The 27,298-nt window shown below is 44.9% G+C and overlaps 1 protein-coding gene across 1 annotated transcript; it reads left to right on the top strand.

Annotated features, from left to right (window-relative positions):
• The first annotated feature begins 1,376 nt into the window (after nt 1–1,376).
• Nucleotides 1,377–25,350, top strand: LOC105276980 (serine/threonine-protein kinase 32A). The gene is made up of 10 exons (XM_011335068.3): nt 1,377–1,686; nt 7,060–7,638; nt 9,361–9,416; nt 11,107–11,275; nt 13,590–13,787; nt 18,959–19,048; nt 19,511–19,677; nt 22,335–22,615; nt 22,793–23,002; nt 23,638–25,350. Exons 2-10 carry the CDS (start codon nt 7,590–7,592, stop codon nt 23,807–23,809), a joined length of 1,392 nt encoding a protein of 463 aa, XP_011333370.1. The 5' UTR covers nt 1,377–1,686; nt 7,060–7,589; the 3' UTR covers nt 23,810–25,350.
• The last annotated feature ends 1,948 nt before the right edge of the window (nt 25,351–27,298 follow it).

The raw sequence follows: 27,298 nt of genomic DNA, 5'->3' as shown, positions 1-27,298 counted from the left end.
CCGGTTGCTGATGGCAGATGTGACGCCACTCGCGCAGAGGCGACAATTTTATTTCTTGTCCCATCGCGACTCCATCCTCATTAAAACTTCTCGACGTGTGGGACTACGCGCTTATTATACAAAGCGCGCCGTATGAAATTTATTACACGACGAGATGCTTTCGCGCAGATTAGCCTCTCGTGGCCATTGAAGAATGTGTGCCACTCTTAATCGTCACCGATACTTGCGATTGTAAAACCAGATGACGAGAGATAACATGGTCGATCAATTGGCAATCCGCTAATTCACTCGGCATTATTATTATCTTCATCAGACCCAGACAATAGTCATAAACGAGACGAATGGGATTAATAACGAATTAGACCGGACTGGCGACGCAGTCTGGCGCTCTGCGTCCACCGGTGTCTCGTATTCGTGAGTGATCCGCTCACCGGAGGCAGATGGCATAGTCGGGGATGTCGGTGACACCGAGAAAACAGCCCAATCGTCCGTCACCCTCCGCGGGTACAGCTGCATCTCAAGTCGGGGAGGCGGGGAATCGGGGTAATGCTGTGCGTCGCGTGTTGGACATAGATAGAATTAGGTAGCGAGATTTTCTGCCAGCCTCGTTGCTGCTGGCAGAGTTGCCACGGGACAGCTACATGTTTAGGTACGTCGGGGTAAGAGGGGCCGAGTGTTTATCTTACATCTCTTGTCCCTCGCCCACCCGCGCACAATACTTTTATATTCCGTTCTGTGCCTGCCTTGCTCCTCGTACGAGTAAATAAATTTCACAGAAAGCCGCCCCCATTTGCTCATGTATCTGCGTCATGTATCCCAATTTACCTTTCTTCAGCACGACATCTTGCGTCGCTGCTGAATATTCATCTTCCGCCCGTTCTTCTCTGCCCCCACCTGTCCCACATTTCCCTCATATTGCAGCTTCATAATCCATCCCTTGAATCTTAAGCTTCACAATTATACGGGACGCACCGGCTGTTTCGAATATCCAATTCGTGTCTTACTTCTCATTCCTCCCTCGCGCGATGTATTTCCTTCCCTAAATCTCCCTGTTTCGGAACCACAACAAGAATCACTCCGGAGAATCGGCATCCCGTTCATTCTACAATACAAAGCCTCCCCATTAATTCTCGCTTCGTTTTCAATTAATCCCCATACTTCTCCCTCACTTTTCGTGATCCTCCGCTCCTTGGGCACCGCACGGAGTGTCACCCCGTGTCCTCCGTGCCCTCCGTCTTGCTCTCCCTCTCGCCATCCCACGCACCGTCCACCGTGCACATGGCACGCGCTCCGCGAACATCCCTTTTCGGGCGCAGCCGCGCTGCCACGAAGCAGCCGCTGCGCGATCAGCCTCGACGCCGACAGCCGAGGAACTCGCCGTTCGTTGTCGGCACTCGTGCGCCGACCGCGACCGCGGCACCTCCGACTGTACTCCGTTTGCACTCCGGGAAACGCGCGAGTGCGCGTGGCCGACGACGACTTTCCGCGCGACTTTGCTGTTTACCCTAGTGTACCGGGATTGTCTAGGAGGCTCCAAGGACCGACAAGCGGCTTCCGGAGCTGAGACACGTTCGCTTCGTTTTTCTAACGTTTTCCTCGCCAAATGATCCTGTTCGGTACTCAGTGTCGTTGATCGTTTGACGCGGGATCGAAGCGCTCAGAGAATCCCTCGATGCTGGAGCAGACGTTAGTATTTCGCTTTGGGGATGTTAATGTTTGTGCGTCTCTTCACCCCGGAATGGCACTGACTGCAAAGTCCCGCTTGCTAGTGTAATAAATTTTCATGTATTTCGTTGTAATGTTCCGATTGTTGTCTCGGTGGCTGTTCTTCACGAAATATTTTTTCGTTTTTGTTTTATTGTTTTTTGTCTTGGTATATATCGCAGATATTTTTCTTGAGTAATTGGTGCAGTTTTCTATTATTCTGTTCTTGTTCTTTAAATAATTGAAAAGAAAGTTTCTGTATATGAACTTGGATTTTATGGAACTTACTTGCATGATTGTTGCACTTGTCAAACGGTACTGTGTGTCTCGAATTAATCAGTAGTTTGTCTTTTCGTCTTAAAATTAATCTTACCGTCTATTTTGCGTTATGCGAGAGTGATTATTAGTAACATACATCGCACACATTGATAATCTTCCCTTAGTAATAAAAATTTTGCGAGGTTTAATAATAAATCAAGATCCACTTATCAACTTTTTTCAACATCCTATATTTTCATGTTAAAAGTTTTAATTGAAATTTTTGCGAAACTCAATAAAACGGCGCTTCATCTAAATTTAACAACAGTCGTTTTTCGTCATCTGTTTCAAGTTTGCAAACTTAATTCTTCAAATAGCTTCCCATTGTTTTAAACAACTTCATAATTACAGTTCTACTCGTACTGGGAAAAAGTCCATACTTGGAGGAAGAAGCAGTTGTCTGTTCTATTTGTAGAAAAGCCTTGAAGTAATGGCAGAATACCAGAACACTTGACGTATATTCACCCCATATTTACTTGCATGTCGCCGCGCTTGACATTGAAATGCAAGCGTATTATTGCCGAGAGGGTTGCACGTGCACGAGTCATCATTTTCCATAGAACTACACTCGTTATACAGACGTACAAGTCTATGTTATATTCGCCTCACTGACAAGATTCATCGTACAATAAAACGACATAAGTGTTATACGAGACGAAAATGTAATCCCTTTTTGCGTAAGAAATCCTCTATTCGAGCGATACTCTTTGCAATTAATTATAAACGTCCTGGAGATCCGAATGCGACAATGCTCCTTCAAAAGTCACAACGCGAAACTCTGTACAGTTAATTCCAACTCAAAATAGCTCGCGCTCTAAATAATTTTCATAACAGTACATGTTTTTTCGTTTATCTACTTGTTACCAGAGACAGAGTCACGAGAAGTTCTTCGTCTTCAACCCTGCGACCGGTTACGCGAGTACTCACGTTGCGCACGTTTTTCGCACGTTTCGAGGATGGAAATTATCTCGGAGATAATCTGAGACCATCCATGGCAGTGGCAGTGAACACGTGCGTAACGGTGTAATTTGTACAATTTCCATTGTTGTTGAGCTCGCCGAGCTTTTGAAGCACCGCTCTCGCACAGCATAACAATGTGACCCGAGTCCGCCTCGCTCCGAAGCGCATTGTAATCGCGGGGGTACAGGAGGCTGCTTCTCGATATGGGGGTACGTAGGTACGTACACCCCCCGTTCACAAAGTTGGCGATCGAACCCTCCTTAAACTTCAGTTTCGCCGATTTTCGCACTTACGAAAATCTTACTTATGTTGCACATAAGTTGCATAAAGGACGGAAGGACGCGTTTCCTCCCCCTCGCCAGCTCGCGGGCTCAACTGCGAAATTTGCAAAATATGAAACTTCGAAAGACGCGAAGTTTTCTGGGAAGGTGATCGGCAGTGCGTTAAAAATTGAAGCGATGAAAATTAGGAGAACCTTCAAACGCTGCAACGCGTTGGTACCGAAGAAAGTTTCTCGCTTCCGGAATGATTCGTATAATTAATATTATACGCGAAGTACCGAGAAAAGACCCAATTCAGTGTATATTTGATGGAAAATACACAGCATCCTAATGACCTAGTTGCATAACGTTTCGTAATTTATGTATTTCACCGCTTCATCGAGGCGGAATCATCGCAGAGGGCTCGAGTCTGGCCGGAATTGAGTTTGAACATTCGGCTGGGAACGCGGCCTCCGACCAATGCGCGGGATATATTTTAGGAAGCAACGTATTTACTTTTCCTCTCGAACTTGTCCCGAGCTATGTTTCCTCTCATTGAAACGCGGTGCACGCCGCGCGTAATCGGATTCGAGGGCGGCCTGCACCAGCACGCGGATTTGCGTGCGAGCGTGTAAATCGCATCTGGATCCGCGCGGCAACTGCGAAACTTTATTAAGGCGTCTCACTTCTGGCAGCATCAGACAAGCAGATTTTCCGTCTTGCAAAATTTTTCCTTCGGCAGTAACGGCGCGCACTCGCTCACTATTATATCGGCGGTTTTTCACAAAAGCTCGAACGTCCTTTGAGGATTCCTCTCTTCGCAGGCAAATAGGCTGGAAGTCATACGTACAGAGATCAAAGGCCGCGCGCGTTCCTCTCCGACAGATTTCATTCAATTTTTAATCCGTTTGAAATCGACCGCGGACCACTCTGCGACGCGCGCTATCCGCCAAAACGTGCGTTTTCTTCAAAGTAGAAAGCAGGATGAACTGGTGTGCCGCGTAAATTTTCATTAATCGTTATTGCATTCCACTCGCGACACCGCACGGCTCGCGGAACGTGAAACTGCGGAAATTAAGGTACGAATTCGCTTAAACCTTGAGGGAGGACTGCTGATATACTTGAAAAGCCTTGTTTGTTTAATAACGACTAAGCGCGACAATTTCCAAGATAAATTTCACCGAATCTCGGATATCGCGAAATCAAGTGACATTTCCATAAGGGTCGCGTTAAGTTAATAGGTCACACACGCTCAATAGATCGTTATCTAGATTACCACCCTCTCACGGACATTTCAAGGAGTCCTCGATGTGTTTCATATTGTATTACATATCGAACGTGGCGTGATATATATTGTATTTCGTCGGAGTGCACGCGACTACGTTTCCTTTATTGATAAAACGCGGTGGGATAGCGGGCATAAAGGATGAATAGGTGATATATTTCTCGACAAATGTGTGTTTCGAACTAACACACATCGAACATCAAGATCGCGCGCGGGGGTGTCAAGATGTGTACACGAGGAAAATTCATTCGCTCAACATTTATTTGATAGCCCTTGATGCCATCGACGATAAGAAAACTCCGCCGAGGCTCGTCTGCTGGGTCGGGAAATTCTCTCTCTCTCTCTCTCTCTCTCTCTGGCTCTCTCGCGCATGTTTCGCATTCAAAGCCAGACAAAACTTCGCTTTCCCGGCTTTCCTGGCCGTTCTAAATGTTAATGCTCGCTATGCTCGCAACAAGAAACTTTTCTCCTCTTCGGTACCAATTACAGGCCTTTAATTACGGCCTGCAGCTATCGCTTGACTGGATATTAGCAGTTTCCCAACAGTTTTGCTGAGCATGAATTGTACTTGGCTTTTCCGACTTTCCCGCGAATCCGAATAATTTCTTTGTACGACCCTTTGGAATTATAATCCAATTATCGAGGACCTCCAGCGATATTGTAATCTGATTATAAAGGTCACGTTGCGGCCTTTAATCAACAGATCGAGAAGCGATTTGGATCCCGCCCTATCGCGTTGTGTTACACACACATTACACAGATTATATCGGATCACGTTTACTTATCTCGCGCTGACGATCGTCGACAAATAAAGTGGAAGATAAACGGTTCGATTACGGTCTCGTAAAAGTCATTGTGGCTCTATCGCATGGTACCAGCACGCTCGTTCGATCAATGGGTTGCGGCAAAGAGATGCCAAGAGACGTATTGCATACGAAGTGGGCCTGCATGTGCCATCCGGTAACACGAGTCGTGCTGACATCGTCGTGTCGTACACGACACCTCGAAAAGCGACATATGTGTTATACGTCTCTAGCACGGACGTGAGACGCGCCGCATTCGATCCCCCCATCTCCCTCCCCTCTGGCGATGAATTTAATATCGTCACTGAATTGAATGACGTGTCGATCGCAAACGCTTCCACATGTCTTCTCCATTCGACAGCGGCTCCAACAGATTCGATCCGCCTCCCGCAAGCGGCATTTTAATTTCTTCTTCTTCTTCTTATTATTATTATTATCTTAATTATCATCTTCGCTGATTTTTTTAACTTTGTAGAAAATTTTTACTGTCGTCTTAGGCACCGCATATATTGCTCAAAAAGGTCTTTTCGAAGCATCCTATATATATATATATATATATATATATATATATATATATAGGATATATATATATATAGATCATCAATCTGACGCGCGAGCGATGACGAAGGAATTCGTTAATTGTCAATATCAATATCGTCATTATCATCAATTAAAATAACCGTCGGACCGAGAGGGTGTAATGAGGCGCGTTTCTACAAACAACCGCAGCGGTAATCGGGTTAAAGGCGAAGACCCGTAATCGGTCCGTAATCGGACCGCGCGCGTTCGAAAGGGATGATATCCGACGCGAGAGTCCACCCCTCTGCCTCCTGCATTCGAGCTGCAATTCGAGTGGCAGCTATGCATCGGCAGTCGCGTTTGCCGCGACCGCATCAACTAATCAATGTCGTTAATTGATGCTGATGCAACGCTCTGTAGATCGCGCATAGAAATCCGTCAATTAATACAGTGTCACGAGGGTGGGCCCCGCTCCGTTGTCCGAATGATGGGGAGAAACGAGCGATTGTTCGTGCTCGATCGGGGCTGCCACGAGGATGCTCCAGAATTCATTCATGCAAAAGAGCCCTCCACCCTGTCACTCGCCAGGCTCGGGGGATGCAGCGGGCTTTTCAAAGCCGCACCGCAACATCTCGATGATGGCTCTCCTTTCTTCATGATCCCCATCCCTGTCTGCAACTGGCTTGACTTTTTTCCTGGAATTTAATCGGTTCCATTTTACCTTCTAATGACTCACGTAATAACTTACGGTTGCCGCGGTGGCGAAAGCTGAACGGTGCACCACACGCTTCTCCGCATCCAATTTAGACTTGATAATGGAGCCGAGAGGGAATCCTGGTATTACAATCTCCGTTTTCGCTCCATCAACGTAGAGAACATTTCTGCTACGAAAACATTCCTCTCGCAAGTGTTTTCAGGAGCGCGGACAGATAAGAAAATTATATCTCGAGTACATCTTGTTGTGACAACCCGCTCTTATCGCCGCGCGTGCTTACCGCGAGAACGGAAGACCTTAAAACTCGCGTTCCATCAAACTCGACTAAGAGAACCCCCGGTCTCCCAAACCCACAACTTCCGGCTCTTTTAGCTCGGCGACGTCTTGCATCACTCGATGAGCAGAAAGTAGGGTAGTCCGCGTTGGTTGTGCCCTGTGCCTTTCAACCGTGGAGGGATCAACCGTATAATAACGAGGGATTCATCTCCGTTGCAGGGATCAATCGTCGTTTCCGTCGCGAGCAGGACTCGCCGCGAGCAACTCCCCCGCATCGTCATCCGAAGGATCATCAAGGGCGGCCGCAATTATTCCGCGCGTCAGCGCGGTTCCCTAATTAATCCCGCACGGATTGGCGGTGGCAGACCATCACTAATTAACGCCGACATCGCCGAGGGGGTCGTTTCCTGATCAGCATCATCAACCGACTGGGTATAACGAGCTGCCATCCGACGCCGTGGCGCACGTGGATCATCCCTCTCCTTCTCTCACCCTCTTTCTTTCTCTCCCTCCCTCTCTCTATCTGCCTCATTTCTCGCCTCCTTCTTGGAAGAAAGATGGTGCACGCCGCTCCGTAAAAAGGTCGCGCGACTCGGCGTCGCGGCGCCGTGACAATGCGGAAATATGAGACTTCCCGCGTCGGCCGGAAACCATCATCGTCGCCGTCGTGCTCGGCGCTTCACTCGCACCGATGCAACTTACACCGGCCGCCGACGCACACGACCACCGACGAGGACCATTGAGGAAAAATGGGTGCCAATCAATCGACCCGGAGCGCGCCCACACCCGGAGAGGAAGGTAAACGTCTTCCGGCTCTGCGAGAAGGAGCCGTCGCCTCGGCTTTTTGCAACCCTCGTGCGATCCGCGCGACGACGAGGGGTTCAAGTATCGAAGCGATCGGAAGAGTGCAACGCGAATTTACTGCCGGCTACCGCGTAATGGGGTCACGTCTGATGTCTGGTGAAATATAGGAAAAGCACGATGGGACACAACTCGATTTCCAGCACGATCGATGGAAGCGATTAACTTACAGCTGATTTTTAATATCTTAATTGTCTCGCGGATGGTTGTTTTCTTCTCCCGTGAAAGCGAGTAATACGGAATGGAATTGCCCTGCTAAGCGAGCAATGTAAAGGAACATCATGTCTTTATTGATTCCTAAACAAACGCGCACGCTGACGTAACACAGCATCGATGTAAAATTGAACAGATCGAACCGTAGCGTTGAAAATGATAGAATAAAAGCAAGAAAATACGTCGCTGAAGAAAAATCGAGTACTGCTTCAATGAACCGTCCCATGCAGCTGGAACGGAGAGATTGCGCTCGGAAAACGTTTGTTTATCTGTGTTATTACTGACGTCGCGAGTCGTATGTGCGTTAACAAAGACATCCTGGGACGTGAGTTACATCATCTCGCCTGCTATTGTGTAATTCGCGCGGCTTGAATTCCCACTCGACTGGAATGACGGATACGCATCGACAACTTGCATCGTTTCACGGGAGATCACCTTATTCTATCACGTTCATACCCCGCTGCAGCCGCAGCTTCCGCGATATCTCGTCACGCGGACGTCAAGTAGAAATTTCTGCCTCTCTCTCTCTCTTTCTGTCTTGCTTTCTACGTCCGATTGGATTACGAAGTATTGGGCCAACTTGCGGAGCTATTAATAAATCGTTTCCATCGGTCGTATCGGCGATTTCCCACGGACACTTAACGTAGCTTGGAAAGAAATCCAATTTGATTTCATATTAATGAAATTCTCCGGATAATGCTCTTTTCTCGATTCTCCCCCTCGCAGCTTCCGCAGCGCCGGAAGCACGGATCTAGCTTCTGCAGCTCGCGCGAGTAGTAGTGTGAACAGTCGTGCTTTTTAATATTAGAAGCAACGAACGAAGAATGATCGAATGTAGATGAAATTGTGTCTTAAAAAGACGTAATCTATTTACAATGATGACAAAATAACAAAATTTTTTGACCTCGAATCTCGCAAACAAGTCTGGCTCCGAATTTTCTTGTGCGAACGCGAGTCGTGTCTGGAGAAGATCAACCTCGAAATCCTCGCGTTACCAACAAACGTTTCTTCGGATTATTCGCGATTCGGCTATTTCAAGGAGACCTCGCCGGACTTGCAACTATAAACTATGCGGTCTGTATTTCACGTGATCAGCCCGTTTGATCTGCGGTTTAGGTCACATTCCGCGCATCCCGCGCGGAGGCCTTCGCTAAAATTACAATCTTCTCCGTCCTCGCCGAGGCGGCGGCTCTGCTTTTACGATTAACACGCGTATTGAATCATTGTTCAGCGTCATCGCGTTTTATCGGACGATGCAAAATAAATCTTAGGACGCTTAGTGGCTCGCGAGTAATCTCATTAACGATCAGCGCCGCGCAATTCATTAACTTCGAGTCCGCGCGCGATTAAATCGATTTCGCCGGCGCGGAAAGTTGATGCGTTATTCAGCCGGCCGCCGGTCTCATCTCGTGTCATCTCAACCAAGTCATCCTGTTTCTGTTCCAGTGAACTTCGATCATTTTCAAATCCTACGCGCCATCGGGAAAGGCAGCTTCGGCAAGGTACGTCGTACATTATTTCGCGGTCGAATTGCGACGGCCCGCCACGGTAAGTAGGCAAGCAAGCAAGCGGATGCACGTTAACACATTCGTTTCTATTTATTATATATTCGTTATCTTGCAAATGTAAGCAATCGTGTTCCATGCATTTCAACATTTATTGTCCGCCAGTCACGTCGTGATCGTCGCGATGAACGACGTCAAGCGTTTCGTGGTGAGCGCTTCCGCGCACTCCTCAGCGAGCAGTTTATAATCTCGTCTGGTTGGTTTATTCAACGTTATCCGCTTATTTGTAGCGCGCGGCGTGTGTAACACGCGCGAGTTTCCGGCATGATCGCAAGCTGCCCCGCGAGGTGCATCGTCGAAGCGCGTCACAATTGATGTCGCATTTTCCGGGACGGAAAACGGAACCCGCCCCGTTACGCGAATAAATCGCGTAAGCTCATATCCGCGTTTACGTACTCGCCGGTCGGCTCTCAATAATACGGTCGCTCTCGTACGGATGGAACCGTACGTGCCGTTTGTCCGAACGTATGCACGCGTTGGCATCGGGAACAAGCGGAAACTGCTTACGCGCGGCTTCTAATAATATCCGAGAGTATCGATCACGGTTTGCGGAATAATAAACGAGCGCGTTGGACATTAGCATAAATTATGGTCTCGGGTTTTTATCGTGCACATTGACTACGGTCCCTTTTTTTATTTGCGTTTCATACCTCTCCGAGGATTGATGGCAGTATCTCTCTCTCTCTGTTTTTCTGTCAACAAGAGATTCGTTCTCGTGATTGCATTGTACATTCGACGGAGCCGCAGCTGGAGGATATTTAGTGCGAGCGCATGATTCTCTCGTAATTAAATATAAACTCCCTTATTTTTAGATAATTCCATACTGTTTGATCTCCCCCTCCCTCCCTTCGTTCCTTCCGTCGCGTGGATTATTACTGCGATACGTGCGCAAGTTCTGTCATGTATAATTCAACGGAATTAAATGTAAAGCTCACCCGGGTATCCCATTAACGTTCTCTTGATTACGCGTCTTTATCTTTATCGAGCACTTGAACGAGGACTCATCGCGGAACGCGCGTATATATTATTTATGGGATAATTGCATTCGCGTCGCCATAAAATTACGGTGCGCTCTTGATCGTAAAAAAAGCAAGTGCGATCTGGGACGTTCTTATATTTATCGAGCAACGGAGGACGGGGGTGCGAGAGAGGTAAACTGCGAACATTTTAAAACTCGTTTCCTCGCTTTTATGGGAGCGATGAATGCGCAACTTGCACCCCATCCGCAGACACAAACGTTAAAAATGGAAATTTTTGTAACGGGGTGCAGTCCGCAAAACGCTTCCACCTTCAGGTCTCTTTCTCTTTTCCCTTTTTTTTTAACAAAAATATCATCTCTTTTTTGTTCAAGTTACAGTCGACAATCGGAAGCGATATGAAACCGGATGAATAAAGTAAATAACGGTACTGCAAGTTGTTCCAAAAAGAAAAACAAATAAAAAAAGGTTTTTTACCTTCACTCTCTCTTTTACTCTTTTTGTCGAATTCTGCAAAAGAGCTAGATATTCCGTGATATCAAAAATCCGTCAATTTGGAAAAAAAACCGCGTTCCGGCGCGGCGCAGCCGCGCGATTTCACGCGTAAAATTTAATTCCCACGCATGAGACGCAATTTCTCTGCCCGGCAGGTCTGCATCGTGCAAAAACGTGACAGTACCGGCAATATGTACGCTATGAAGTACGTACATAAAAACGAATGTGCAGAACGAGGTGCTCTGAAGAACATGGCGAGGGAAGTGGAGATCCTGTCGAAGCTGGAACACCCCTGCCTGGTGAATTTATGGTTCAGCTTCCAGGGTAAATCATTTTTCAGGATGTTCAACTGTTATTTTCCCACATCTCGCAGGAAATCCGCAGTCCGCAGATCGCGATCTGAGCTAAGGCTCATTTGTTGCAAGAAACAAGAGCCTTAGAACAAATAAAATAATTTTATTACACTCTTTTATTAGTTCTTTTCACGAACTTGTTTAATGTTAATGCTTTGTCTTCCTATCGCTTCAGAAGTTATCGGAAAAATTGATTCTACAATGACCGGATGATTCGTTGTTAAAATAATTACGTGCCGCCTGCTACACGTTATTAAATTAGCGGAGCCCGCGTAATTGCCATTATCAATTCTCAATGGGGGCAATTAAAGAAATTGCTGTCGTACCTCACGGATGTTGCTTCTTGTCAATGCAATAATCAACAGGCAAATTAGATTCTGTTTAATGAAGTTCCATCGAGCCGGCCGCAATCAGATGGTATTCTGCAAGTACGTGAAATTATGTTTACATGAAATATTTGAAAGTTTTTTCAATCGTGCAAATATGTACTTATTTGTTTGATAAATTTCGCTTCGGTTCGCTCCTGCCGGGGCTATTCAGCCCCTGTCGGCGGTAATATTTTTCAGCACCCGAATAAATACTGAAATTATAATTTTATGAATTAAATTAATTACTGCATTCTAATTAATGGTGTTTCGGACTGGATAATTAACGCGGCAAATAATTATCTCGCGAATTTAAATTTCCGAGCAAGTGGTCGCGGTGAATCAACAAAATGTTTTGCGGTATTAATACACATAGGCATTCACGGGAGAAATGGCGGGGATTCCCCGACTATCAAGTTTTATTGGGCAACGTCATTTTTTCTCTGATTTTACTATTGTCGCGCGGCTTTTCAGAATTTAATATCCTTGTAATGAAACGTCACATTGAGTTTCCGTTGAAATCCATTTTGGTTTTCGTTCTCCACCCACATAATTTAAAAAGCTTAATTTCTCAATTATTAATTTTATTGATACGATAATATCCATTTGCTTTTTATCTTTCACGGATTTGCGTGTGCGCGCGCGCGCACGCGATCATTTCCATCCTTTACATTGCGTGTCAGTTTCAACGTTTCTCGTTACATCCCAACGAAAGGGACAACGAGCTATCATATATTAAAAATTAAATATTACAGAAACGCTTATAACAGAGAACTAAATCTCTCTCATCGTGGTCTCATTATCGCCAGGAGTCCCACAGGCGCAATGTCTCTTTCTCGGGTTTCATCCGACCAACAAACGAGCATTAAACAATTATGGTTATCTTGTGGAAGCACACAGAGTTTTACAGGAAGAAGTCGGATTTCCACGATGTCAGGAATATCCCTTCTCCTGTTGCAAATTTATGCAAAACTGGGGAATGCAACTCGCAATTGCCTCGAAGGCTTTAATGAGAACGTTCCCCAACTATGTTCCCCAACTATGTCAAATATTAAATATTCTAAAACTGCGCTACCTTTAAGTTTTTGTCGAGGTTTTTGTTTTGAACGATAATCGCTTTGGGATTTAAGCCGCTCGGAAAATTCTCTTTGATAACAAAGTAACCGAATTTTTACTGCTCTTTACAAATAACGGCCGCGCTCGGATTAAGTGGCAAATAAAAATTTCACTACAGTGCAATTTTCGTGTGCGTATGTGTGCACGTATGTGTATGTGTATGGCATTGATGACAGAGAATGTTTAAACATCGTGTACGTACTAATTGATAACGTAATTGGTGACGTTGTCGCGATTTCGTGCGAGCAATATAAACCTATTTACAGTAAAAATTGTGCCGGGACACACGCATACACAGATGTTAATTAATAGATCTCAAAGGGACCAGCGAGACCATAATATTTAAATCCGTGTGCACTTAACGCTTTTTTACGCGTGCTTAAACTCATTCGATTCGCACGCACGAGCCGACGCGTTTAACAATCCGTTGCGCTCAATTTTACAGCGGGCTTGTTTGCAGAAGGACAATTCGCGACTCTGTATGGCTCGCGGCATCTACCCAACGGCTTTATCGTTCATATTCGCGGGATATTGGAACACCATGACATTTATAAAACACCGAAGAGAGCCCGACTGTATTCGACTGTTCTGAGCTAATATCGATCGCTCAAGCGTTCAATAACGCTTATAATTCTCTCTCTCTCTCTCTCTCTCTCTCTTGCTCTCTTTCTCTTACCCTTTCTCCTCGTTATCCTCGTGAACATCAGAATCGTCACGTTTCCCCAAGAACGATTCGTCAACGTCAGGTGCGTGGGAAAAGGGCCATCTTCTCGTCTTACAATGAGGCACGCGGTCATGTTGCAGACGAGGAGGATCTCTTCATGGTGTCGGATTTGCTTTTGGGAGGTGACCTGAGATACCACATCCAGCAGGAGATTGTGTTCAGCGAGGAGAGCGTTGTGCTGTTCGTGGCGGAGATCGCGTTGGCGCTTGATTACCTGCAGAGCCACAGGATCATCCATCGCGACATCAAACCAGACAACATATTGCTGGACGAGGAGGGTGAGTGCAGCAGCATTTTCTAGCGGCACCCCGAATGTTATCCTCGGGCCATACCGAGCTCACCATGTCGACCAGGTGCGAAGCAACGCGGATAATTAATCTCGCACCGAGAGAACGCGTGTTTAATTCCGCGGGGTAAGCTCGTTCGCGATGAGAACCTGGTTTTCCTAGCCTGATATCGCGTGTAGCAGCGACAAATATTAGCTTGACACTACTCGGAGCACACTCGCAGTTTCGCGGATTTAAACGAGCCTCGTGCCCGGGAGTTTGATTCGCAGATAGTTTAATTGCTTAATTCCCAACGCTCCGCGCGTCTGATTCTGTCTGCGTGGCTGCGAGGTGCCACCACGCGCACCACCCGGTGTGTGTTTAATTACGGGAGTTAATTAATTGTAATCCAGTCAAACCTCGGCGCGAATCAGCGTGCTGGAGATCCGTTAAATGAAGCGCTTATGAATTTGCGAGTCGAGCAATGCCAGAGATCCATCGTGCGTTAAGAGCGTAGGAATGATTTTCTGGATGAACTAGTTGCGGTCGCTGGTTCTACTCTCGCTTCTACCTCGAATCGCGGCTTTAAACGGCGACCAACCTGATCCTGAGTCTCATTTGACACAATGTGAAACTCGTATTCAATGCAAACATGAGACGAGACTCGAGTAGCGCGTGATAAATGTAAGCACAAAGCTTTGAATCCGATCGTATTAGCTCCCACGCGCGCGCGATTTTGCAAATCAAGTGGAAGAATGAGCAGATTATAGGCACATGAAGCCTCCCGAAAGGAAAGATAAAAAATTTTTCTGAATACATGCCGTGAACCAGATGCGAAGCACGTTGAAAAAGAGCGACTTTTGAACACAGTTATACAAAAATTTATCCATTAAGAAAATTACACATTAAATACACATTAAAAAATCATATAAAATTTTAGAGATCTGCGCTTTACAAGAGATACGTCAAAGGCTGGCCATTCCATTGCCATTTAATTCCATTATTATTTGTGAAAATATCAAAATTGAAAGATTGATCTTCTTTTTTTGATTATTGTTTAATCCACGTATTTCCAGATTTTCATCAAAAATATTCGGAATTGGGCGCGCACTCTTATACTAGTCTTTAACAGTATTTTTCCACACGCATCCTCTATGCATCGCATACATGTATATAGAACGATTTTGTTACACCGCAAATCTCAAAATACCAGTCGTTAAGCCAGAGTCGAGCTCGCCGCACTGACGTACTAGCCTCGTTTGCATATCAAGCACTGATTCTGGTTTTGGTATAAACGCCACACCGAACAAACGTAGTAATCGCGCATTGATTCAATCACACCGAGGCACGAGCAGGGTTGAAACGCCGAATTATCGTCAGACAAGTAAATTCCACGGGACGCAACGATGAAATTATGTTGCGGTGGTTCCGCGAATTCGCGAAGACGCAACACACATCGCGGCGGGTTTTAGCGGAATTAATTCTCGGCTACAGTTGTGTTATTCACTCAAAAATCCTCCTCGCCTCGAATCCGGAACAGGATTAGTATATTCTGCTGAATATGGATTGGCCGAATCGTGGAAGCACACAGATGACGTAATAAAACATATTACATGAAAAAAATGATGAAACATATGATTTCTAAAGGTGCAAAGAGTTCCAGAATTGTCAAAGCTTTAACGTTCGATTTAACGAGTTATTCGACTGACACTTTGAAAAATTCTTCGGGAAGAGATCCTATGATGCGTATATATTCTTTCTCTTGTCAGATCTCGCGCTGACGATTTTTCAGAATATTTTCCGATACCTCGACCATTTTTCCAAATTTTTTCCCGCGGAGCGACACATAGCTGCTCGCTTATCGGGCAACGTTGCCTCTCGTCCTGTGACAGTAAAGATATAAAAATTATCGGCAACGTCTCTTGCGCTTTACTTTCCCGATGGTGATATCGATTTAGCGACAAAATATTAAAGGCTACGCCGGAGGCTGCCGGAGAAAAAACTGTGCGCGACGTTAAATAATACAGTCGCATCTCAGCTTTTCGAGATTCGAGATTGGCTGAGATTTATAGCTGAGATTTATATTTATCAACCGGTCGAAAGGAGGAAGTGCAAACGGACAAACATCTAACAGCGACGACAAAGCAGACTGATTTTCTCAAGATTAAAGAGAGAGTCACCCTGCAAGATTGAAGACCAATTTGCAGAGACCACCACTGTTTCTCAGTGCAGAAATATCGCGAAAGTTACGTGTTTAATGACGCGACGTCGTTTATCGATCTTCCGGCGAACGAAAATCTACCTCGAAGCGGGGATGAACAAAGCGCGTAGATAAAACGCACCCTCACGTTCGCGAAATTACGCGAGCGAGTGGAGAAATAACGACAACGACGACGACGACGACGACACTATGACAAGACGAAGAGGGTTGGTCCATGCCGAGGGCGTCTACTTACCCTTTGCGAAGGTCGGCAGGTCGTTTTAATAGAAGGATAGACGGAGTGGCGGTGTTCCCGCACCGTAAGAAGAACCGCGTCGCGAGTAGTAGGTACACATTGACAATCCTGAAGAGGAACGGACGGAATGCCAGGGTGGAAGAGGATTATCCTAATTCCCTTTTTTTCCTGCACCTGGCCGACGGCTGTTTGAATCCCGAGATTGCCTCTGCATCATTTAAAATTACGCAGCCGAGCCGGTGTCCCGCGCTCTTATCGTTTCGCTTTCGTGCCCCATCTAGCGCGGATGGTGTACGGAATTCCGGCGTCTCGTCGGGGAGGAGAAATATCGCCCGGGGGTGCCCGGCATAAAACGGGCCATTCTGTACGAGCCCGGGACCGAACATTGTACGGTCATCGAGGTCGGGGGGCGTTAAGACGCCAGAATAGACCTCGATCGTGCTTGCGACTTGCTTACAAACGAAGGAAGAAAGAAAAAAGTCGGAAAGATCGATCGTGGAAAAGGCAATTCTATGGGGATACTCCAGAGCCGTCGGATTTTTCAGAGAAAAAAAGTCTCGCGGAGATCAGAGGCGACTTGCCGTGAAAGCTGCGGAAGGGAGCACTCTTTCAGATAATCTTCGAATAATTTTTCCAGGAAATTCCCTTTGTGATACCGCGTGATATCTAATAAAGTTCCCTCAGTCCCTGTCTTCAAAGTCACATCCCTCGCAATCGTGGTGTGTAGATTATCTAAGAATACGTCGTAATCCAGAATACACGGGGTGAGAAAAGCTAACTGGGCGGGTTAATTTCATGTGGTACGACAGAGGGAGTTAAGAATTTCAAAGGGCCAGTTGGTCCAATCTACAACTACAACTGAGGAACTTGCGCGCGGGAGGAGCCCTGCGCGAAAGCAACTTTGAGCGCACTTCCGGGCAGGAACCGTTTAGACCAGCTTTCATTAAAGTTCAAAGCGTGACTGCAATGGAGAAACGGCGTAAAATTGCAAGGATACGAAAACGACCTCCTTTTCTTTCCGCTGACATTACGTTCCGGATACCGCATTGTAACCGGCCGCAACTGTAATTAATTTCGTTAATCCTAACCCGAACGCGGCCAGCCTCGCGAAATCGTAAGACTGCGGATGAGCGGCGGCAATTTAGCAAATTGAAGCCCTTAAATATTTCGCGGATAAGGCGGAACGAGATGAAATGGAGTAATGGAGCCAAGGAGATACCTGCTCCACTTGCGCGCGTAACGAAATATTGACTTCGAAAAATGGAATAAGAGATGCGCCCGAGTTACCCGAATGGAGGACAAGTTCCTCAAATAATACGTCGCTCGAGTCCCCTGCTTCATCTCTGAAGGCGATTGTCGATACCAAAACTCTCCAGTTGAACGTGATAGCTCTCGATTACTTCCATCGGGGATTGAAGCTATGAAGAGCCCGCTTTTGAGGACGAGTCTGTAATGGACAGCCAATCTTATTAAGACACATATACCAACAGTATACTTATTACCTGCAATTCTTTTTATTGGAATTAAAGCGGAACGAGTGTCGCGATTATACCAGACAAAAGCATTCTCCCTGAGAATGCAGATGAAAAAATTATTAGAGATAAAAATGAGAGAGCAAGACGGATCTTTGCTTTGCTGCGTTTCTCCTGCGTATCGATCGGCGAACAGCAATATAATTACGATTGCTCGGTAATATCCGCGGGTCGTCAATTTTTATATCCTCCGTGCACAAAAGGGGTGGAAGGGGTGGGGGGGGGGGAAGGAGACAACGGCGAAAGGGGAAGAATCTTCTCGGTGCACGCGAACTCTGGCCACGCGATGCATCCCGGCACTAAAGCACGAAACGCTACAATAGCCGAGAAATTGCGCGATATTGTTACGCGTCGGTGTGCGATATCGGCGTATCCGTAATGTTCAGCGGGGCTGATTCCCTTTAGGTTCGCATCACGTTTCCGATCCACATTGCAGTCGCTGCGATGTTTAGAAAATGAGGACGAATAAATATTGCGGGTGTAGCGTGGCTCACGCGAGAACCCGGGCCGTGGGGCCGCGTCAGAAAACCAATATCGCGTTTCTCCCTCCGTGGATGTGCATGTGCGCGTATACATGTGGGTGTATGTGTGTATCGAGCCCTTAATAGTAGACTCTGATGACCCCAGTTACGACTGCGCGATGTAGTTAGGCTTCGTTAGTCGCTCATCCCGCGAGGAAGGTCCAAAGACGGAGCACGCGGATGTCTCATACACGCGCATCAATTTCTCTTGCTGCCTTACTCTTTTTTTATGATAAAAAAATCTTGTTTATAATAAAACTCTCTTGCCGAAGGGTGAAGCCAGGAAATGCGATTTCAGGGATTTGCTTTGTTGGAATCGTGTATCATAGTGTAATGGATGCGATAGATATACACACGGTTTACTGCGGATAAATGTTTCATTGCGAATACGAAATGCGAAGCGGATGAAATGTTACGCTGCGTATGAAATTATAATTTATGTACAATATTTATTATTTATACAAAGATCATGGGATGTTTGAGATTTGTACTGTGGACCGATTACAGCGCTTATTACCTGTATATGCTGATATTAATTGGCGTAGTCATTATATATAATTGGTGTTTGATGTTTCCGGGAGACATTCCAGGGTGCGCAAATAATTCCCTTTGTTTAGTCATTAGCTTAATGACAGACTGAATGGCAAACCATACAAGAGACGTTGCTTGTCCAGGCCACGCCCATGTGACGGACTTCAACATCGCGACCGTACTCGAAAAGGGGCAGTTGGCGACTTCGATGTCTGGAACGAAACCCTATATAGGTATGTGTGTGCGAAACGATAGCTTCTTCGTATACGCGAAACTTATTTTACGCATCAATTTTGCATCTCACATCAATTTTTTTTATTCGCCGCGCGTTTCTCCTAGCCTTGCCTTTAGCCATTGAAACTAAATAGTTTCAATCATACATTTGTAAAATCATTTCTTTAAGAAAATTTTTCTTCACATCTAAATAATTTACATTGTTAAAAAGAAAGATTATTTTTGATAAAACGTAAAACGTCACGTCTCTCCTCGATCCGATAAAATATCGTCTAGCGAGTTTCGTGACCGGAGCAGACATACCCGGAGGAACGACATCTACGTACGTTATCCTGCGTCAGTCCAAATCCGTCTTTTATGTCGGCGTTAAACCGAGGCTCTGTCTTGGAGAATAACGCACGAGCTGTGCTCGCGTTTTCCTCCTTCGCGCTTCTTCCTTTTAACGTGGATTTATGTCGCAGCTCCGGAGATTTACATGTGCTCATGCGAAGAATATGGTATCCCTGGTTACGGATTCCCCGTCGATTGGTGGAGCCTGGGGATCCTCGCTTGGGAGACCTTAGCCATGGAAAGGCCGTATCCGCTTCACTCCACGACGTCCAACAGGGAAGCCCTGAGGCTATTGCAGGTGAGTATCGCGCACCGGAAAAAAGTCGCTCGAATCGTGAACACGGCAGAGATAGCTGGTACGCTTCTTATTGAAAGAACGAAGGAAAGATAAATGATAACTGGATATACGCGAGGGATGTACGCGCTGCGAGGGATGTACTCACCCATTTTCATTCCAACGTTCGAAGCGGGCCACCCACGACAAAATCACTCTTGAATAACACGTGCGTGTTATCCTGTTAATTAAGGACGCATCGTGTATGTGCCCGCTGTCCCATTAATTAAGGACTTGTTATGAACGGTTTATTGGTGGAACACGTGCCATGGCGCTCGCTCTAGTTCTGCATCTATATATCGATACCCGTTCGTTCATGTAACACAAACATCGTAATCGTTACCATTTGATAACGAGCGACGTAAGATTAGACACAGATCCCATACAGCACGGCAAGATTGCCGCAATATTGCAGCAACATTTTTCGGCAAGATTGCAACATTGCAGAACCATTGCGAAATGTTGTTGCAAGAGTACTGCAAGATTGCAGCAACGGTAAAATGTCCGCTTTCAGAAATATTGTTACAAAACGTTGTAGCAATATTGCAGTAAAATATACATGCAAACTACTGTGGAAATGTGCCAATATATGGTTGAGCTGGATCTTTTGTGCCTAATAATATATTTCACGTTAATGTATGTATATTTTTCGCTTAACAAACTATGCAATCACGTAATTAAATTTAATTATGTGATTTCTTCTAGCTTCAACTTGAGACTGCGTTTCAAGACCGATAGTAAACGGTCTTAAAACGCAGTCTCAAGTTGAATCGTAGTTTAAGCGAAGTCTAAGCGAAGACTGTAAATTCATGTAAAAAATATTATTAGGCACAAAAGATCCAATCCAACGATATATTGGCACATTTACTTGATTGTTATAATAATCATGACTAACATTAATATAAATACACACATTATTTTACGTTATTTTAGATTATACACAAGTTGGCATAATAGCTTTAACACGAAGTAAAACCATTCTAGAACACATAGATCTTTTATGAAAAATTTAAAAACTACTTAATGTATTAAGATTAACATGCCAACTTCCCATACAGCACGAAAACATTTCAGAAATATTTCAGAAGTATTTCATCTGACAGATGAAAGCATCTCATAAATATTGCAAAATGTTTCTGCAACAGTTATGAGACAACTCCGGAATAGCAAAATGTCCGCGACACTTGCATTCAAAACCTTATAGAAAGGTTGCTGAAAGGTATAGATCAATCTGCAACCTTTCTGAAATATTGCCGAAAGATTATTAAAATAGCTGAAATCTTTTTGATACATTACTGAAGGTTAATTGAAATAATTTTGAAACTTTCCTATGATGTTGCACACAAATTACAAAGCTCTTATTAAAATAAATTGAAAATACGTCAGAAAGTATATTTAAATTTATTATACGAGTATTCAGAAGATTGCAAATACTAAAAAGTTATAATAAAAATTATATATAAAATGTATTTATTATTTTTATTGTACGTTTTTATTTAATATTTGCAATCTAATTAATATAATAAATATGATTTCTGAAATATGCTTAATGAAAAAAATACATAATATATATAAGATGTATATAGATATGCACATACATAGCTAAACCAAGTATTCACCAAGTTTCCCTTTAAAAAGCGTGAATTGTTGGCACATTGACAAAGAGCCATTCTTATATTATATATTTCCCTTTTTCTTCCTCCAAATAGTTGATTAAAAGGAAAGAATTATATAGATGTATAATTCTCTGTTCAACCAACACTTATATTTGAAAGAAAAAAAGGATACGTGAAGATAATGCATTTTTTTGTCAACTGGTTAGCTTCACTAAAGATCGAATATTTGGTCTAGGTATATTATATATAATTTTACTTTTTACAATATTCACATTTTTTCACATTTATTGCATGTGGTAGGTTTTAGAAACATTTCTATTGCAACGTTTCATATGACATATTGCGGAATCCTTTCAGAAATGTTGCATATGAAATGTGAAATCTTGAAATGATTTTAAAACCTTCCTGAAAGCTTTCTGTATTAATCGGTGCTGTATGGGTTGTATGTATAATAACGCATAAGTTTATTTTATTTTAATTTTAGGGTTTGGAGGTAATAGAAAAATTTATATACATATATAATTAATATAAAAATGCTTTCAATCCTATGTATATTAAAATTATTATAATAATAAACATTTTTAAATACTTACTCTAATTGTAAGTGACACACAAACACACAATAAAAGTAATGTTATTTTCACAATATTTTACAATGTTGCTGTAACGTGTTTAAAGTATATTGCAAATTCATGACTATACAATATTTCTGCAACATTGCACTGCAATGTGCAATATTGCAATATTGCAGCAATGTTGCTGCAAACTTTTGTGCTGTATGGGATCAGCCTGAACCAGCGAATCACATTCATTAATTATGTGAATGATTTTCTATTTCGAGATGATTATTTAACGTTTGCGTTCAGAGAAATTAGGTTCTTCCTTAATAGCGTGTGACGGAACACGTTCATAGAGAATAGCTACGTCTAATTCCCAACTTCTTTGCCACGCGAGGTGGCGGCGATGATCCTGTAGATATCGATGTTCCTGAAACTCGTGTTTCAGGAGGAAAGGTCGATCTCTTCGCACTGGAGCTCGTCGATACGTGATCTCCTGAACCGTTTATTAACCCTGACGCCGAGGGACCGAGTGTCGAGTTTAAAGGAACTCAAACAGGTGAGCGCGATGAAGAAGCTGGACTTCGACAAGGTGCTGAGCAAGCAGATAAAGCCACCCTTCATGCCGCCCAAGGATCATTTGAACTGCGATCCCACCTTCGAGCTGGAGGAAATGATAATCGAGACGAAGCCGTTGCACAAGAAAAAGAAACGCCTGGCGAAGCAAAGGTCGGTCGAGCACGTTCCCTTTCACCTTTAACGGAATCCAGAGTAATAATCGTCACTTTGGTGTCCAATTGCGATCTATCGCGTCAACGATGCGTTAATTCAACCCCATTTCGCTCGCAGTTTCGCATAATTCTACGACAATATGCGAAATATCGGCGCGCTATCCTGATGTTGCAGATCGTTGAGGGTGGAGTACTCGGGGGAGGATGCCGCTCTATTCGCCGAGGCCGCCGGATCAAGCGGAGATACGCGAAGATTGGCTTACATCCCGGAGTATCGGGTATACAATCGCGAACGCGAGATCGAGAGGCAGGAGCGGGAGAGGAAGGAGAAACAGTGGGAAGAGGAACTGAACACTGCCATGAAGGATGCCGAAGAAGCTCTCGGGTATGTACGTTTCAATGGAAATCCCGCGTGGTTGTATCAACATTAGTGATCCATCCGTCGATGTTCGGCTGCGCCTTTATCTTCCTCCCCCGGCAAGGCACCGATCAATCATGATGTCGCGAATTGGGGACGGTCCTGTTTAATCTCTCTCATTTTGCATCATCGTGGCAAGAAAATGAGACCGCCTGATATAATACGATGTTCTTCTGACTTTCCACCACTTTTCACAACGTTCTCCAGTTTGCCTTGAACTTTCGTAGTTGATGTGGCTTCCCTTGCTGGCGTACACTGGAAAAAAGCGGCTTGATGAGTGATATTTTTTCCTAGCAAATGTTACACGTGAGCCAGTCGGATCAATGTAACAGCAATTGCGAATCATTAGCATTAAATCGCGATCACGATCGCGACGGCATTTATCGTGGACGAAACGAATCGCTTGCGAACGTTCGCTTGAGCGCGAGGGTGACCCATCCGGACCCTGTCGATCAGACCGCTTTTTCTTCCAAGATCATTCGAAGCGAATCAACGAGCGATCCCTTAGTTGACATTCCGGGCGCCGGGGTGCACATTAATCTCCCGTGGCGACGTCTCTCCCAGCGCTCACGACGATACCCGGTCGATCCCCTTGATTACAGAACAAAGCAGCAACATCTGCCGGCCCAGCGAACCGGAAACCGGCTGAGCGTCTCTACGACGAACGTCAAAGCGCGCATAAGCGCGTCGCCAAGACAAGGTCGCCGTGCGAGCGCCACGGCGTCCTCGGACATCGACTTCATCGACGCGAGTCCGGAGCCTAGCACGTCCTAAAGATCACCCACTGGACCACGGATGTCTCTCATGGAACATGGTCTACCCCACTTGTAGCTGGTACACTATAGATCGAGATCCCCGCAGCTGTACGCGCGCCGCGACGGCGGCGCATTTACCGATTTCACTAATTCCTACTGTACAGATGTTTCTAATGTCTGATGTCGTGTTTCGTATCTCTCCGAGGCGCACGCGAGTCTCGGAAGCAGCGGGAGGATCCGCCGAGCAATGTCAATTTCAGCGGACATACGTACGCGGGGCGCGGGGGAGGGGGGGGGTGTGCACCACCACCACCACCGTAGGGGTGAACGATGACCAGTTTTTATACTTCTCCCCGAAGAGAACTATGATGCCGCCGCGTGTGACGCTCCGCTTTTATTTTTCTATCCATACGGATACGAGAGTCCTTATTCTCAATATCCACCGCGATTGCCGCCATCCCCGCAGTGGATTTTCCTTTACGGCCTCCGCGGCGTCCGCTTCGAAATCACATTCTTAGAGTTATTGTATGTATTGCGCCTCCATTATTTAAGAATATCTTCTCTTCCGTTCTTCTCCCTGCGGCTGGAAGCGCCGGAAGGTTCTCCGAGACTTCTGTAGTTCTTCATCGCGCTTCATCGTGTTTCTGCTTATCTGTAACAGACGAACGGACAATTTCGTTATTAATTCAAATAGACGGAATTTTCGCAGGCGGGCTGATAGCGCCCGGACTGCTAATAACTAGTTCGCTGATGTTAGCCGACTTCTACGAAGACTTGGAAATGTCCTGGAAAAGACTTGGAAATGGAAATTGGGGTGGCAACTGCATTGAGGAGGAAACCGCACGCAAGATTTATTTCCCGGCAATGCGCACTTAAACCAGGAGAATGTGCATTTATAGGATCACCATCCACGGATCGTTCCACCAGCTACGATCAATAGTTGTCGCAGGCTTCTTCCTGAAAGCGGCGAACGATGCGCTGATTATTGTTCAGACGAATCTTTCGTTGCTCTGCTCGCTTTGCGAAGCTGATTGCGTGAATCCTTAGAAGTAGATACTAGACGCTTCGGTAAACGGCATCAATTAATCCTTTCAGTGCAACTTTGACTACACTAATAAATTAATATATTAATATCAGTCACTTTTTGATTACGAAGGAAATTGCGAATAAATCGAGAGGGAGATATTGTCATCCGCGATTTAGAGGTGCGAAGCTCTCGACGTGGTGTAGTAAAATGTGCAAATTCACAAATTGACAAATTAAAACAATGTTAAATCGAAGAATTATGGACGACACAAAAGTTGTAATGTTATAATTCAAGTACTAGGCGAACCTTGATAAAACAGAGGTAAATCTTGACGCTCCTACGTCCGATCACGATACTGAAAGGATTAAATAAAACTCGTATTGACACGATAACGTAACTTTCTCTGTTGATGGGGCTGGGAACAATGACCTACATATAATGTACATGTTTTATATTTAATATAAAGATAGATATTGTTTAGAGATGAGACTATGTACCAGAATTGAGAATAAAGAGTATCTTTGACATGTTGTTAACGCGGTTTGGCGTGTAAATCCGTCCGACTTTCACGAGAACATGCAGGCGCGCGCAAACGGTACGTAACAATCCTATAATAATATAATAATAATATAATAATAATCAATACAAAATTAAACGTCGAGTCTCGATATATGAAATACGTTTTCAAACAAATTGTAGACATAATAAATAATAAGCCTAAGACCTTGTAACATAATAAACCTAAGACCTTGCTGTAGTGCCTCACATTTTGTCGCATATAATATTCCGCGGATAAACAACACTCTTGCGAAGGTCCAGGGAGCAAAGTGAGACAAAGGAGCTATTGATCTTACATCAAGAAGACATCGCCATTAGCATATTCATATGCCGTAAGAATTACAAGTACATTAGATTTGGTATTAACCAAGTGACTGAAGGAGCGCCGGATAATCGATAGCACTGGCGCCGTTTCGTAAGGGTGAAAAGGGGGTGAAAGGGGTCACCCACTCCAGCCTGTACAATGTACAACGTGGATCCCGGTTCAGACGATACAAAAGTATACCTTAGAGAAAAATTAGCTCTAAATTGATCAAAGCCCTCGCCCATAGATGCCGGCAGCGGGAATGCAATAATAAACGTTGCTTTGCTCTCGACAGAAAGGCTTGACAGAAAATAATTGTCCGCCAAATTAGCGAGTGAGTGCAGGGGGCGCAATTTATGTAACAAGCGCATAAGTTGTCCATTGTGAATCACGTCTGAAAGGAAAGAAATATCCCGCGCTAATTGCGTTTGTAAAGCTGCTGCAAGCCAATGACATAACGGGCCAATTACCGTGCAATTATTGCGTTCGCCGCTTATACAGGCGCCGCAAATAACGTAACGATTAAACTACTAGCTCGATGTATTTTTAATGCCTCTGCGCGATAATCGATTGCGAACGGCACTACACGCGGCTATAATGAATGAAAATTATTCAACGTGGCTTTTTTGTTGATCGTTTTCATTCGCTTAATTCGCTTAACGTCAAATATAAACAGTCGCGAAAATTCGCAATCAATGCGCCACGATTGATTCCGAAGGTGAAACAGCATTTGCATCATCATATTAATTAAATACCCTCTCGTGCGCAACATGGAATTTTACGTTTAATAAAAATATTCCCAAATTTCTTATTTTTTGCAATCGTGCGCGAAAAAAATCTTTCGCCATTCGAGGGGAAAATTGCGGTGTTACCTCCTTTGTATTCCAGAAACGCGCATTTCTCGCGCGATCAGATGGGCGATCTGCGAGAGGATCAACAGTTTTCCATAGAATAATGCTGACGAGGTGTCTACAAGGGATAAGCGGACGGTTCTTAACGGAAAGGAGTAACGAAGCGAGAGGTGGAGAGCGGCAATCGCCGGCCCTCGCCGGTCTCCGATGGGGAAATCCAATAGAAGATAATGTAGTTCAGTTTCTAGCGGCCGTTGAAAGCCGGTGGAAGTCCTTTGCGCGGTAAAGGCGCCGTTAAATAAGGAGATTCGACCTAATGGAACCCTAAGCCCCGCTGCCTCGCTTTTAATTGCCTTTACGCGCCTCGCAAATTAACTCCCTTACTGATAAATGAGAGAGCTCCAGCGAAAATGGAGGAGACTCCGCGAAACGGTAAGAACTACCAAGACGAACCATTCTTGGCCGTTTTGCGGAACCACTCGCTATTTTTCTACGATTGTACAATCCTCCGCTGTTTCATCTACGTGGACGCAAATCCCGCCTCTCATCGAGCAAGAAAAACCGATAACGGTGAAACTCCTGCGGGAGATGCTCGTCGGGAAAATTCAATCGGGACTAATGCGATTTCAATCGCGAGCGCGCCGGAAAACGAGAGGAGCTTCCGACCGCGACGACCGTCTTAATTCCGCTTTTCCGTCCGATGGAAAAGAAAATCCCAACGCGAAAGAAACGTTTCTTCTGCTCCTCCGAGGCGGGAGAAGTAATTAT

Source organism: Ooceraea biroi, chromosome 3 (assembly GCF_003672135.1).
Source record: "Ooceraea biroi isolate clonal line C1 chromosome 3, Obir_v5.4, whole genome shotgun sequence".
In the NCBI taxonomy this organism is placed as follows: Eukaryota; Metazoa; Arthropoda; class Insecta; order Hymenoptera; family Formicidae; genus Ooceraea; species Ooceraea biroi.
Note: the sequence above shows the minus strand (reverse complement) of the source record. Positions and strands in the feature narration are given on the sequence as shown.

What these genes read in the sequence shown, in the direction of transcription:
- LOC105276980 (XM_011335068.3), top strand. Translation starts at nt 7,590, where the DNA reads ATGGGTGCCAATCAATCGACCCGGAGCGCGCCCACACCCGGAGAGGAA. An exon ending in TGGAACGAAACCCTATATAG is followed by an intron (nt 19,049 to 19,510) that starts GTATGTGTGTGC and finishes TTTATGTCGCAG; the next exon opens with CTCCGGAGATTTACATGTGC. An exon ending in AAACGCCTGGCGAAGCAAAG is followed by an intron (nt 22,616 to 22,792) that starts GTCGGTCGAGCA and finishes CTGATGTTGCAG; the next exon opens with ATCGTTGAGGGTGGAGTACT.